This window comes from Onychomys torridus, chromosome 1, assembly GCF_903995425.1.
Source record: "Onychomys torridus chromosome 1, mOncTor1.1, whole genome shotgun sequence".
Classification (NCBI taxonomy): domain Eukaryota; kingdom Metazoa; phylum Chordata; class Mammalia; order Rodentia; family Cricetidae; genus Onychomys; species Onychomys torridus.
Window position 1 is genome coordinate 108,006,360 of NC_050443.1, and position 13,365 is coordinate 108,019,724.

At 45.3% G+C, this 13,365-nt stretch overlaps 1 protein-coding gene across 8 annotated transcripts in view; it reads right to left on the reverse strand.

Moving 5' to 3' along the window:
- Fgfr2 (fibroblast growth factor receptor 2) overlaps positions 1 to 13,365 on the reverse strand; it is a 108,677-nt gene that overhangs the window by 25,281 nt on the left and 70,031 nt on the right. For 6 of the 8 annotated variants that reach the window (XM_036195052.1, XM_036195044.1, XM_036195005.1 and 3 more), the window contains 2 exons: positions 11,696 to 11,840; positions 9,532 to 9,734 (listed from right to left, as the gene is read on the reverse strand). In XM_036195052.1, coding sequence (XP_036050945.1) covers positions 9,532 to 9,734; positions 11,696 to 11,840 — 348 coding nt within the window. The remainder of the gene's footprint in view (positions 1 to 9,531; positions 9,735 to 11,695; positions 11,841 to 13,365) is intronic. The other 2 variants (XM_036195062.1, XM_036195029.1) reach the window with 1 other exon arrangement.

Below are 13,365 nucleotides of genomic sequence, written 5' to 3' on the forward strand. Positions count from 1 at the left end.
TGGGGGATCTCAAGAGTGGTAGGGTATGCCTGGGAAGGGCATTCCGGTCACTCAAAGGTCTTTCATTCAAGGAAACTCAAGGCCCGAGTATTGGAAGGTCATTCTTCATCTCCAGTCCTTCTGAAACTTGATGATGTCCAGCCCATTTGGTGAAAATGGCTCTTGTCACTTTAGCTCCAGTAAGCAGGGCAGCGAACACTTGAGACCAAGAGTTGAAGGAAAGACACCGTCACTCAGAACCACACGGGAAGGACCCTCTCCCACCTGGCAGCACACAGGCTTCATTCACCAAGTTATTTTCTCATGTCCCTTGATTTGTATCAGCCTATGTCAGACACAGTGTTTATCTCTTAAACACACGGTCTCTCCTTGGCTGATGCCTGAGAAAGAAAATTTCCTCAGAGCCCACGTGAAGGCTGTGCCTGGGTATGACCACACAGCCTTGGTCTGACTGGGGGCTGCTGGGTACTGCTTTATTCTGGACCACGACTGAGGCTTTGGCTGAAGATACATGGAATGTTAAGGTTAGACAGTAACCATCCAGGTATCATTCCAAGCCATCCTGGCTTCCATCCCCTGCATGGCTGATGATCCCCAGCTGAGCAGACAAACATCTCCTCAATCCAACTGGCAAAAATAAACACAAAGGAACTTTCCCGGGTGGATCCTAGACTCTTGTCAGAGGAACCCAGGATTTATGTTCTTCCCAGGACTGTCATTTGGTACACCTTTCTGCTCTTTGTAAACCCTAAACACCCTTAATGGAAGTGAGAAAAGGTGCCTGAGGTATGAAAGTCAATGATGTTCAAGGTTATCCTTAGTCACATAGGATCTCTGGGTTTGAACTCACTATTTAAAAAAAAAAAAGAAAAAAGAAAAAAAGAAATATTAAAATCAAGGAGTGAGTTTTGATGTGAAATCCTATTATCATTTAAAATGTACATGGAAACATTTCTGAACCTTCTGAAGTTGTCTTTGGGAAAGAGGAAAGATGATTTTTTTTTTAATGAAAAAATTCATTTATGTGTGTTTGAATGCCTATCTGTGTGGAGGTAGGAGGATAATTTCTGAGAGTCAGTTCTTTCTTTCTACCACATAAGTTCCAGGACTCGAACTCAGATCATCAGGCTTGGCAGCAAGCACCTTGGCCTGTTGAGGCATCTCACCAACTCCTAAGGAGAAGCTATCCCTAAATCTTACTCATCTGGGCACAACAAAAGTTGATTTTCTTTTTTTAAAAGAAGGAACCAAAGGACTGATAATTTTATAATAGAGAGCCACACCCTCCAGGGTCCTGATCTCAGAGGCAAATGCAGAAGCAGGCAGGAAAAGACAGCCAGGAAACATGCGGGTTCCTCTAGAATCCACCCCCTTGCTCCCTACTAACACCACCAGAGTAGGAGCCACTAAGAGCCCCATCCAGAGCAAAACAGGGGATGACTCCGAAGCCCCTTCCACACTCAGCGTGGCGTCCAGCCTGCGGTGGTGAGCTGTCCTCACCTGCAGGCTGCGCCTGACACCAGGAGCTTTCTGACAACATCACGATGTCCACTTCCCACCGGCCACAAAAATACATGAGCTCCATCCACAGGAAAGGAACTCAGAAGATTCTGGAATGGGGTTGGCCCACAGGGCTTCCCTGGAACCACCTACCTGACTAATTCTGAATCAGGGCCATAGGTTATGCTTGCAAAAAGTGTATGATCATTCATTCATTCATTCATTTGTAAGATCTTTCTGGTAGTCCTTCCACACAAACAGGCAAAAAAATCATCACTTACTGTAGTAGAAATTCTCGCCAGAGGATCGGAGGCAAGAAGTCACAGCCAAATTAGCTTGGTAATGAGACAGGCCCCAGAGAGCAAAGAATCAGCAGAGGCTGCATGTAGCCGGGACACTCTTTACAGGGCCATCAGATCAGCTTGGCCCTGCATTACCGGACCCTAAAGTTGCAAACTAAACTGTCAGGAACCACGGTGTGCTAGGACCAGTGAGGAGGGGACACTAATTGGGAAATCTCAGGAGACCACGGTGCTGGATGATGCTCGTGTTCAGCAGCCAGGGGCACATCGCAGCTTCTGTAGCTTGTCCCTGAGGGTCAGTGCTCACCCAGGGGAGGCTTGCAGGATGGGATGTGACCACAGGCATTTTCTGGAAGGTTATCTAAGGCTAGCAGTGGTCACCTTTGGGGAGAAAGATCAAGAATTGGGAGCAGAGTAGGAAACAGGTCTTATTCCAGAACTTTCTATATCATATAGATTTTATTACCATGGTCTCATGTTTCTGCCGTGTTTTAGTAGAAGTTCCTTAACTAAAATACCATTTCGAATAAAACAAGCATGAACCAAGAGAAAAAGGAAGGCACAGGTTTGACATACACAGGTTTCAGGCAGAAAACAACAAGATCCTTATCTTCCCCCTCTCTTGTGCCACCAGGCTGTTGTATATGTTTCCACATAGTTCAATGTGTGTACCCAGGGATCATCCAAGGCCAAGCTACTCTGGGTCTGGTGGGCTACATCCTGGTCAAGGGCACTGTGTGCTCAAGGTCAGACTCCCGGGTCTATAATCCACACTACCTGGGAGTCTCAGGAGGTCTCAGTCCCATCTCACAGGGCTAGCAGAGCAGAATGAAAACAGAAAAAGCCATAGCTCATCAGAGTGCTTTGTTGTGTGGGGTTGTTCTGATGTTAGACAGGATACATTTTAATTGCAGGTCTGACTTGCAAGATGGGCTCCTCAGCTGCCAGCCAGGATGGCCTGGGACTCCAGTAAGCAAGACATCTAAAACAATGTAGGAGTTAGGGGACAGTCCTAGGGAGGAAAGAAAGCTTAGGGTAACAAAAGCCTGCTGGTGAATATGACTTAGGGGCTACCTCAAATCAGAGAGATGTCCTGTCGGGTCTGTGGAGAACCTCTGACCCCACAGGAAAGAGTGCCACAGCCCTGCGGCACAAGTTTCCCTACACACCCTGCAACAATGCATCTGCACAAGGGTTTAATGTGGACCTTTTTCAAAATGGAAAACAGGAAAAGACAAACAAACTGAGAATAACATGGAGAAAAAAAAAAACCTTGACAGTCTTTGCTGTAGCCACTGCTATTAAAATATAAAACTATGTTTACTTGTGGGAATTGTGTTCAATATGAAGTGCAGATTCAGATTACAAGTCTGGGAAATACCTTTGTAAAAAAAACACACCAAGAGAGAAAGGGTAAGAAAATACCCAAAGTATCTGAACATACAGAATCTGCTCTCCCTGTCTACAGAGGGATATCTTAACTTTTCCTCCATGTATTTTACTATACTTTTAAGATCCCCTCTGGGACTGTAAAGCATGGCTGGCTTTCTCTTCGCTCCCCTTTCCTCAGAAACTCAACCTGTCTGGAGGGCTTGGCAGCATCTCTAGCAGGGGTTCCCCGAGGAACCCTGTGTTTCAGGGCTCCTTCCTCTGAATCATGGCCCCACCGCCCACCTTGGAAGACATTCATTTCCTCAGAACCAACACATTACTGATTTTATTTCTTTTCTTTCTTCTTTAATTATAACTTCCCTCCTCAGATAGTCTTCAATCCTTAATCTAGAAACTTCAGTTTTGGAGTTTCCCTTTCAACACACTTAAAACCTCTCCCACTGCTAGAGTCACTCACAAACAAGAAATACTCACACTCTAGTAAACCATTTCCCCACCCACCCAAATCTTGGCAGGCGGCGTTTTAAAAGCCATGTACTCTTCACAGTCTCCAATTCGGCTGCCTTACGTGGTGGGATCTCCTTACCACGTGCCATAAATCAAGCTTTTAACTAAATGTGCTTTTCATATATTTCCACAGTACATATGGGAGATTAAGGGAGGAAGTGGCTTTCTCCCCATTTCTTTTTAAAGGGCCACCAAGAAATAGTGGTGTCTCTTTATTCTGGATTAAGTTGAACATCCAGAGGAGACCTCACAGAAGCCAGAGCAGGCAGAACCGAAGATGCAGTGATGAGTCATGCTTGTCTTTATTCCTTAAGATGGACACATACCCTTGGACCACAGCAAACTTGAGACACCCTCCAACTTCCAGGCAGTGGATGGAGCCTTCTACATCAGAACAGAAGCCCAGGGTGTATGTACCTCTGCCACAAGTCTAGCTTTACACATCTCTATGGCCAAGCAGAAAGCAAGCCCCACACCAAGCTTCAGGGGACCTTTAGGGGTGGATGTTTTTCTCCTTCCATAACAAGAGCTGGGTTATTACTTCAGCTCCCCCTTAAACAGTCCCTACCACCAGCAAATGCTTGAATAGCCTGTCACAAAAATAAAAGCACCTAGCCCAGGAATTCTGATTAGACTTAGACCTCATCAGCAAAAGACCAGGGTAGATCAGTGTCAAAGAAGCATGTCTTTCAGAGGCTGAGAGAAAAGACAGGCTGAACCGAGGGACAAGGAAGGTGAGAGGTCCCTACAAAAGGGCAGGCTCCACGTGGGCCATCTACAACTACCCAGGTGCACAAATGTTTTCTAGAAACAGTATACTGCAACACTGGATTTACTCCATCATGAAGGAGATTCCAGATCATGGTGTTGAGCTGTTAAGCAGTGATCAAGTCAGAACTTACTTTCACTGAGTTTGGTATGCTCCAAGACTATGAATACATCACCTTGAGAACAGCTCTGGAATCAACCGTCCCCCCCCCCCACCCCTAATAACCATATGCCACAAAGACATTATGAAATTGTTCTCTGGTTTTCTCAGCTACCCATGTCAGTGGTTGAGGCTGGACAGTTGAGAGTCTACTGTCCCTTGTGAGACTGGGACATGGGTAGGTTATGGATTCTTCTGGACATGGCCAATCAACAGATAGCCGAATCTCCATCTTGCCCTATGCAAGCTTCCAGCTTCAGAGGAAGAGCTGACACCCTAGGAAACAGAGCACCACCTTGAGCCAGGCTTCCTCTGACCCTCTTTGCACCCATGCTCTCCCTGACAGGGATTTGTGGAAATAACAAGGCAAATCATTCCCCTTGGACTCAGGGGTACACAAAGACCATTTCTCATTGGCCACTGATGGTCCAATTGACTCACAGGTGCTTCTCTGGATTGGCTAATACCATTTAGCACACTAAGTTGTGGTGAAATTGTGTCCCCCACTATATTGTGCACCCTAATAAACTTATCTGGGGTCCGAGAACAGAACAGCCACTAGATAGACAAAGAGACCAGAAAATGGCACACACACACCTTTAATCCTATCACTTGGGAGGCGGAGATCCAACCAGATCTCTATGAGTTCAGGGCCACACTGGAAACAGCCAGGCATGGTGACACACACCTTTAATCCCAGGAAGTGATGGCAGGAAGCAGAAAGAGATATAAGGCATGAGGACCAGGAACTAGAGGTTTTTTAAGCTTTTAGGCCTTTATCAGCAGTTCAGCTGAGATCCATTTGGATGAGGACTCAGAGACTTCCAGTCTGAGGAAACAGGATCAGCTGAGGAATTGGTGAGGTGAGGTGGCTGTGGCTTGTTCTGCCTCTCTGATCTTCCAGCATTTAACCCAATACCTGGCTCCTGAGTTTCTTGTTTTGTTTTGTTTTGGGTGTTTTTTTTTGTTGTTTTTTTTATTAATAAGACTGTTTAAGATCCGTGTTACACTAAGTACCAAGGAGTAGAGGTGATGAGTAGGTGCCTCCTACAAAGTGTCCAGTCCTGGCCTTGGAAGGGAAGGATGAATCCTCATTAACAGGCAGAGCCCACAGGCTACTAGCTTGTAAACTTGCTTTTCTTTCTCCAAGCATCAAAGTATATAAAAGTCTCCCAAAATTAATGTTTACTAGAAAAAGGCTATAAAGACTTTGATACTGAAAACAAATTAAAAACTACCTTTTTGCTTCAGAAAAATAACATAAAATGAATTATCTGTTTTGAACAAGGTCAGGGCAGGGAAGTACACATCAAGAAGAAGGAAGAAGGGCTGAGAAGGAGATGGTTCAGTGGGTAAAAAGCCTTCCTTGACCTGAGAGCAATCTCCAGAACCTACATTACAAAAAACAAAATAAATAAAAAACAAAACAAAGAAAAACACCACACACCAAAAAAGCCAGGCACGGTAGCTGACACTTGGAATCCCAACACAGAGGAGGGAGGGCTAGCCCCCAGGGATCACAGGCCAGACAGTCTAGCCTACTTGGCTAGTTCCAGGTCAGTGAGTGAGAAACTTTGCATGTAGAAAACCAAAAGGGGGTGGGAGCATGGACCGCACCTGAGGAACAACACCTGCAGTTACCACTTTGCCTCAGCACGCATCTGTACACACTTGCACACCTGCCTGCACAAATGCGGAAGAAACAACATGAATAATGAAATGAGTGGAGGGAGGCTGTGAGCCTCCAGGCTGTGAAGGTCACAAATCAGGGCCAGGAGGATCAAACCCAGTGGACTCTTTAGCTGCATCGTATAGGAGCTCAGGCCAACAGGAACCAAAGCCTAGCCTCTGAATGCCTGGGAGCAGCTGTCCTCCAGACATCTGATTATAGGCTCATCTGTCGCCAGGTAAAGGCATGCTTGGCATCCCTGTGGAATTCACTCTGTCATTAGCCTATCTTCGGGCCTTTGTGGGACTTTTCCCTCCAGCCACAGCCCAATACCCTCTTTATCCAGGTACAAGATAAGCATCTCCTCCTCCACTCAGTGGGCTGTGCTTTGGGAAGTCCTTTGGGAAGAGCAGTACCACACTCTAGGAAACGCTGGGGTACATCAACCCCTCTTCAATCCATTTATCTCTCAGAGACTTATCCAGAGGGCCTGGTATTCACACACTTTCCTTATACAATGTGACCCTGCTGAAACATTTCAAAAGGACATCGAAGTCAATGGCCAATTGGCAGACTTTATCTGACATGAATTGGGTTCAATTTATTTCCTTTTGGTGATGCTGGGCATGCTAGGCAAACACTCTACCCCTGAGCTACATCCCCAGCCCAAGAATCCTGATTTAGGCCCATGCACTAAAATAAGTACCTGGTTTAAGCTGTGCATTTACTAACTGCCAATGAATAAAAGAAAAGGGGAGGGAAATGAGAAGAAACCCAAATTTTCCCCGTGGTTACACAGGGAATGTGAGAAACACTGAGAGCTTAGGTGGAGATGAAGAAAGTCAGCCGGCCAGAGAGAGAGGAGAACATGATAAACCCGTGTGTCAAAGGGAACTCAAGAGGATCTGCCTTCTTCATGTGAAGCAAAAGGAAGAACATGGCAGCAGATGTGACATTTTTTCTGTAAGAGATGATGGAGCCAACAAGTTGGTAAGAGTGCTCAACACCAAGAGCCCTACCTCTTTGATTCCTTGGAACTCATGATGGAGGAAGACCCTGGCTTCCATGGAAGTTGTCCTCTGGCTACCATAGACATGCTCTGCCATATGCCTGCCCCCATGCAAACACACACGTGCGCGCGCGTGCGCGCGCACACACACACACACACACACACACACACACACACACACACACCATAAACAAAACAATGTGAGAAGAGTTTTCTTTGAAAGTGATGAGGGCTGGAGGGATAGCTCAGTGATTAAGAGCACTTGCTGCTCTTGCAGAGGACCCAAGTTCCCAGCACCCACAGCAGACAACTTACAACTACCTGTAACTCCAGCTGCTAGGGATACAATGCCCTCGTCTGGCTTCCCAAGAGGTCGTGCACACATGTGTAAATATACATACACATAAATAAAGGTGGATTTTTTTTCAAAAGGTGAAATAATTTTGGACCAATGGCCTAGCTACATCAAGTTACAGAGTTCACTTATTTCCCCTATGATAAAAACAAATAATAGAGATGGGGACATCACTCCCTTTACTTAAATTCCCTATGCCAGAGTTCTAGTGTGGAAGATGAATGGTCCACGGGTAAGAGATAAGGAGAGGCTACAAAAGGGTGGTATTCAGCCTAAAGCCTTAGCAGTACCTGGCCAGGCAATAATATCTTATGTTTGGACTCTCCTAGCAACTCACTGGGCAATGAATTAACTTCAGCCCCATCTTGCTTCTCTAGTCCCACAATGACAGTGGTGTCACTCAAAGCTGAATAGCATTCTCAGGGGCCAGAAGGAACCCACCGGGCCTCTTTGATCCCCACACTCAACACAGTTGGTCCTTGGCTATATCTGACATATGCTCCAGATTCTATCCCAAGCCTCTGCAAGAAACACCTGGGAGAACAAGGCCCCAAGGACCTACTCAGCCTGTAGTGTGAAGCAGGGGTGAGAACAGCCAGGCCTATGCCCAAGCCACCACTGGCCAGCTGCTTCCCTGTCCCTCCTAGAACCTGTCCACAGAAAGGACCTTGCTAGCCGAAGGCCTAGGAAAGGCAGAGTTGGGTCAAACGCAGAGACTCTTAAGGTGTCACATAGCATCACCTGAAGAAGAGCTTAAAATGCAGGCTTCCAGATCCATTCAATATCTACTGAATAGGAATCTCTGAGGCTGAGATGAATGAATGTACAATTTTAACACATACCTCCAGGTTCTACTAAGATGCACAGTGGACCTCAGCCAGTGCTGGACATTTCAGTTTCTACTTAAAAACTAATGGCAGTCTTATCAAAATCGAGTTCCAAACCCTTTCATAAAGACTTGCATCCACACATCCCTGGAGACATCAAAGACGAAGCTCCAGGTTAAACGTAACCTTCTCCCTGTCTCATATAACAATCATCTTATCTGGGGGCTGAAGAAGTGACTCAGTAGTTAATGAGTGCTTGCTGCTCTTCTAGAGGACCGGAGTTCAACTCCCACCACCCATGTCAAGAAGCTTCCAACTGCCCATAACTCTAGCACTAGGAGATCTGACACCTCCATTTGGCCTCCACAAGCACCTGAATACATGTGCTTATAACACACGCATGCACGCACACACGCACTTGTGCACACACATACATAAAATCATCTTATCACTGAATCCCTATCCACACCTATAACCTATAGGCAATAATATAAGCATACAATGACTAGGCAGATTCAGCCAAAACCCAGTTTAGAAGAAATTGCAAACCATTCTCATGCAAGCAGTAATTCAGTTGTACCTCCAGATTGTATGTTTCTTTCTGATCTCTACTTAAAACAAAAAAGCAAACTAGAGTCTCTTTCCGATTCAAGGTGAAAACTCCATCTGAATTTCCAAGCCTGTCTCATATAGGAGCAAGGTATCCCAGACACAAATACCTATTCTTCCAACAGACCACCAACCCAAAGGGCACTGTGTCCAGAGTAACTGCCCATCCCACTAAGGAGTTCTGATTTGCACAACTGCTCTCCTTCCTTCCTTTAAAATTAGACCCTATCCACCAACCTCCACCAACCCCCAACAGCACAGTGGCTCGAGACTCTAAGTTCCAAACGCTGATTGCTCTGCTGCACAGTGGCAGGTTATACCTGCACATGAAGCTCACTGAAGTTAGAGGGGGACATCAAGGCAGAGGGAAAGATCTAAGAGCTGGCTGGGTGATAAAGGGGAATAAGTTTCTTCAAACTCTTTATCTACTTTCTGTTACCTGTCTCCGCAGGGGGATGCGCTTGGTCAGCTTATGCACAGCTGGCTGGCTGCTGAAGTCTGGCTTCTTGGTCGTGGTCTTCATTCGGCACAAGATGACTGTCACCACCATGCAGGCAATTAAGAAGACCCCTATGCAGTAAATAGCTATTTCCAGGTAATCTGGGGAAGCTGTGATCTCCTTTTCTCTAACAGGTGCTAGATTGCAGATCATAGGAGAGGAACAAATAAGCAGGCCACAGAGTTAGGATACCAGAAGGATGTATCACAGTGTACATATCTCAAGGAATCACTCCAGAAGGCAACAAGGGCTTCCCCATCGATAAGTCAATGCAGAAGGATACTCAGATGCAGAACAGCTATGTGCTTCCTGCCTGGGCCCATCCAATAGCCAAGGGTTCCTCAGTTTATCACTGCAGCCCAGGCAACCACTTTCTCTAGCCTCAAAGGGCATCTGCCACCAGTGTGTAGCTGATACTAAATTGTAATGGGAGACTACAAAGCCACATTCCACTAGGCCCCTGGACAGACCAGGACACCCAGTACACCCACCACAGGAAAGTGTGGTGATGATGTCGCTAAACATAAATCTAACTGAGAATTGTTAAAAAGGGAGCATGGCCACCACTTTTGCTTCTAAGGAAACAGGGACAATGCTTTACTGTTACTAAGGGAGGTACTTCAAGGGAAGGCTCAACAGAGCCCTAGAGGACCACAGCTCCACATGGAGTTCACAACCATTTAGTAGGCTGTCTCAAAAATTTTTTGTGAGTACCTTCATACAATCCAGAATGTTATTCGGTTAAACAAATGTATCAACCATGAAGATAGGTATTTTATATATATTATATGTGACTAACAACCACTAAAATGTTTGTATAACCAGTTATATTAACGTGTTACTGAGTCTTTAAAAAAGATGGTACTGCATGTGAATAGAGATGGGCTTGATTTAGTACGTTCTTCTGTCAACTATATTGGTCCTTCCTTGGTTCTGAAACATTCACTCTACAAGCAGTGCATTCCCAAACATTATTATCCTCAAGCTGCATTTCCTTAAGGGGGTAGTGTTGTCAGGCAAATTGGTTAGGAAGCGCCAGTTGGGCACTTACAGAGCACAGCCTTGCAAGTACAAGCAAGCTCAACAGGAGAGGCATCTCTGTTTCAAGAATAAATACTCACAGAGCACATTCATAACCAAAGGGGAAGATGGATGCAATGGTTATTCTTTTAAAGCTTATACATTTTAATCAGAAAAAAACAAATATTTGCAAAGACAATCAGAATTCTCAGCAGCACAGCACAAAAATGAAACGATCAATGTATTTTCACGAGCTATAAAACAAGCATGCAGCAGGCATGGTACTCTAGAAACAAGGCATTAATAACTGGAGTAGACGAGCATCATGAGCTGCAGTACACAGTCTATGCAGTTTTGCAAAGGAAATGCGAGGCAATGTATGAGAGAAGGCAGCATTTATCGAGAAAGTTGGACCAGAACAGAGGCATTGGTTAAAGACTTAGACAGCAGTGGGCTTTGCTGATGTGTATTTCTCTAGAAGGCAGAAATAACATCAAGCCCAAGATGGCATACACATGCTCTGCAGTAAAAGCGAACTGAAGTCCACCCTAGGAAGGCATGCAGCAAGCCACCCAATTCCCAAGGTAACACACTGCTTCTGCACACCTACATTCAGAGGTGCTTCTCAGGCACCCCAAGAGAAATCTCTGTACTCAACTGAGATATAAGCAAGATGGACTGAGAGGCATCGAACCATACAAGGGATTTTACCAAAGTGGAATTTGCCATGGGAAAAAAAAATAATTTGAATTTTACCAAATAATTTTGACTTCCTTCTTAGGAGCAGAGGGGTGGGCTCATTGAGTCATTGGCTCAATGATTCCCTAAAATTTCAAGATCCCTTTGGGTTTTATAGGTGAAATTTTACTCGACATACAAGCATGGGATCTTCTTTAATGTGAATATCTAAGGCAGTTTCTTCTCCCCCCCCGGGGGGGGGGCATTTTGAACATTTATTTTCTTTGCACCTTTATGCAATGTATAAAAGGGGCTATTTCTAAGAACAGAAGCTGTGTTAATTTTATAGCAATCAACCAAGAGAAGAGAAAAACCCACGGAGAGGAAGAGCAGTATGTACCTGGCAGAACTGTCAGCCATGCAGAGTGAAAGGATATCCCAATAGAGTTACCCGCCAAGCACGTGTACTCCCCAGCATCCTCAAGAGTTACATTCCGAATATAGAGAACCTCAATCTCTTTGTCCGTGGTGTTAACACCGGCGGCCTAGAAAACAAAGGAAGCAAGAAAAGGGCTAGACAGAAGAATGATTGTGGAGAGGGCCTTGGAACCAAGAGGCCTCGTACCAGCGGCTCCAGGGGGTGCCGGCCGTCAGGAGATTCCGACTGCAGCCCATCCACAAAGCCCACAACCGAGAGACATTGAGAGACACTGGCTGGCTCACCTCTGCAGGCCCGTCACCACACCGGCGTCACCACCTAGACATGCATGCAGTTCAACACATGGAGAAATGAGCCCACAGAGTTCTCTTTGACTTTGTTTTCATTTTGATTTGGGGGTGGGTTTTCAAAAAGTTTGTTGCCCAGAGGACTAATTGGGGTTCTGGTCCTGTTGGATGCAAACTCCCATTGTGAGAAAAGGGGAGGTTCTTCTGTGTGATGGAACAAAACATGGAAGATGAAGCTGTGAGGTAGTCGGCTCACATATCCATTGGGCTCCATGGGAACCAAGGAAGTTATTATTATTTTCATTTTTTTATTTTTATTTTTTTGGTTTTTCAAGGCAGGGTTTCCCTGTGTAGCTTTGCGCCTTTCCTGGATATCGCTCTGTAGACCAGGCTGGCCTCACACTCACAGAGATCCACCTGCCTCTGCCTCCAGAGTGCTGGGATTAAAGGCGTGCACCACCACTGCCCATCCTTTTGTGTGTGGGGTGGTGGTGGTGGTGGTGGTGGTTATCTTGGTTACCAGATTTTGGTTAATTTCTCTCAGGCTAAAAATCATCTTGTCTTACAGAAAAACTGGATTTTTTTGGTTTACTTTCTTAATAGGAATGTCTGAATGTGACTAATGATAAGTGAAAACTCAACCTTCTGCCTTCAATATCATCTAGTCACACATTCACTAGAAGATAACCAGCCTCTGGTTTCAGATAGGCTTGGGATCAAAACAAACAAACAAACAAACAAGTTTCTGTTTGTTCGGCAAATCCTATCACATTAGCGTTTCTCTCCACAACCAGGATAAAAAGCAACGTGAGCCCTACCTAATAATCAGATACTGCAGACTCAACAGGCGTGCAAACTCGAGGTTCACATGGTACTCAGACTCAGTGAGCACAGGAAGTATGCAGTCCAAACACGACAGAACAGAAAGAAGGGCTTGAAACCAGGGCGGGAGACGGGGGAATGGATAATCTTTAAGCACTTTGAACATTGTGGGCATTTTTCCATGGCTGCTGGCATGATGCCAGCTGCACCACCAAAGAAAGATCATTATAAATATACCAAGGCCATAAGAGTTATTCTAGAAGCTGCCTGCTGCCTCCCAAAGCACCGAGTCTTTTCAACTTCTATATCCAGTTTTCTTTAAAAAATAAAAATAAAAACAAAACAAAACAAAACCACAAACACAAAAACATTGTTACCTTGCTGTTTGGGCAGGACAGTGAGCCAGGCAGACTGGTTGGCCTGCCCTATATAATTGGAGACCTTACATATATATTCCCCAGCATCCATCTCCGTCACATTGAACAGAGCCAGCACTTCTGCATTGGAGCTATTTATCCCCGA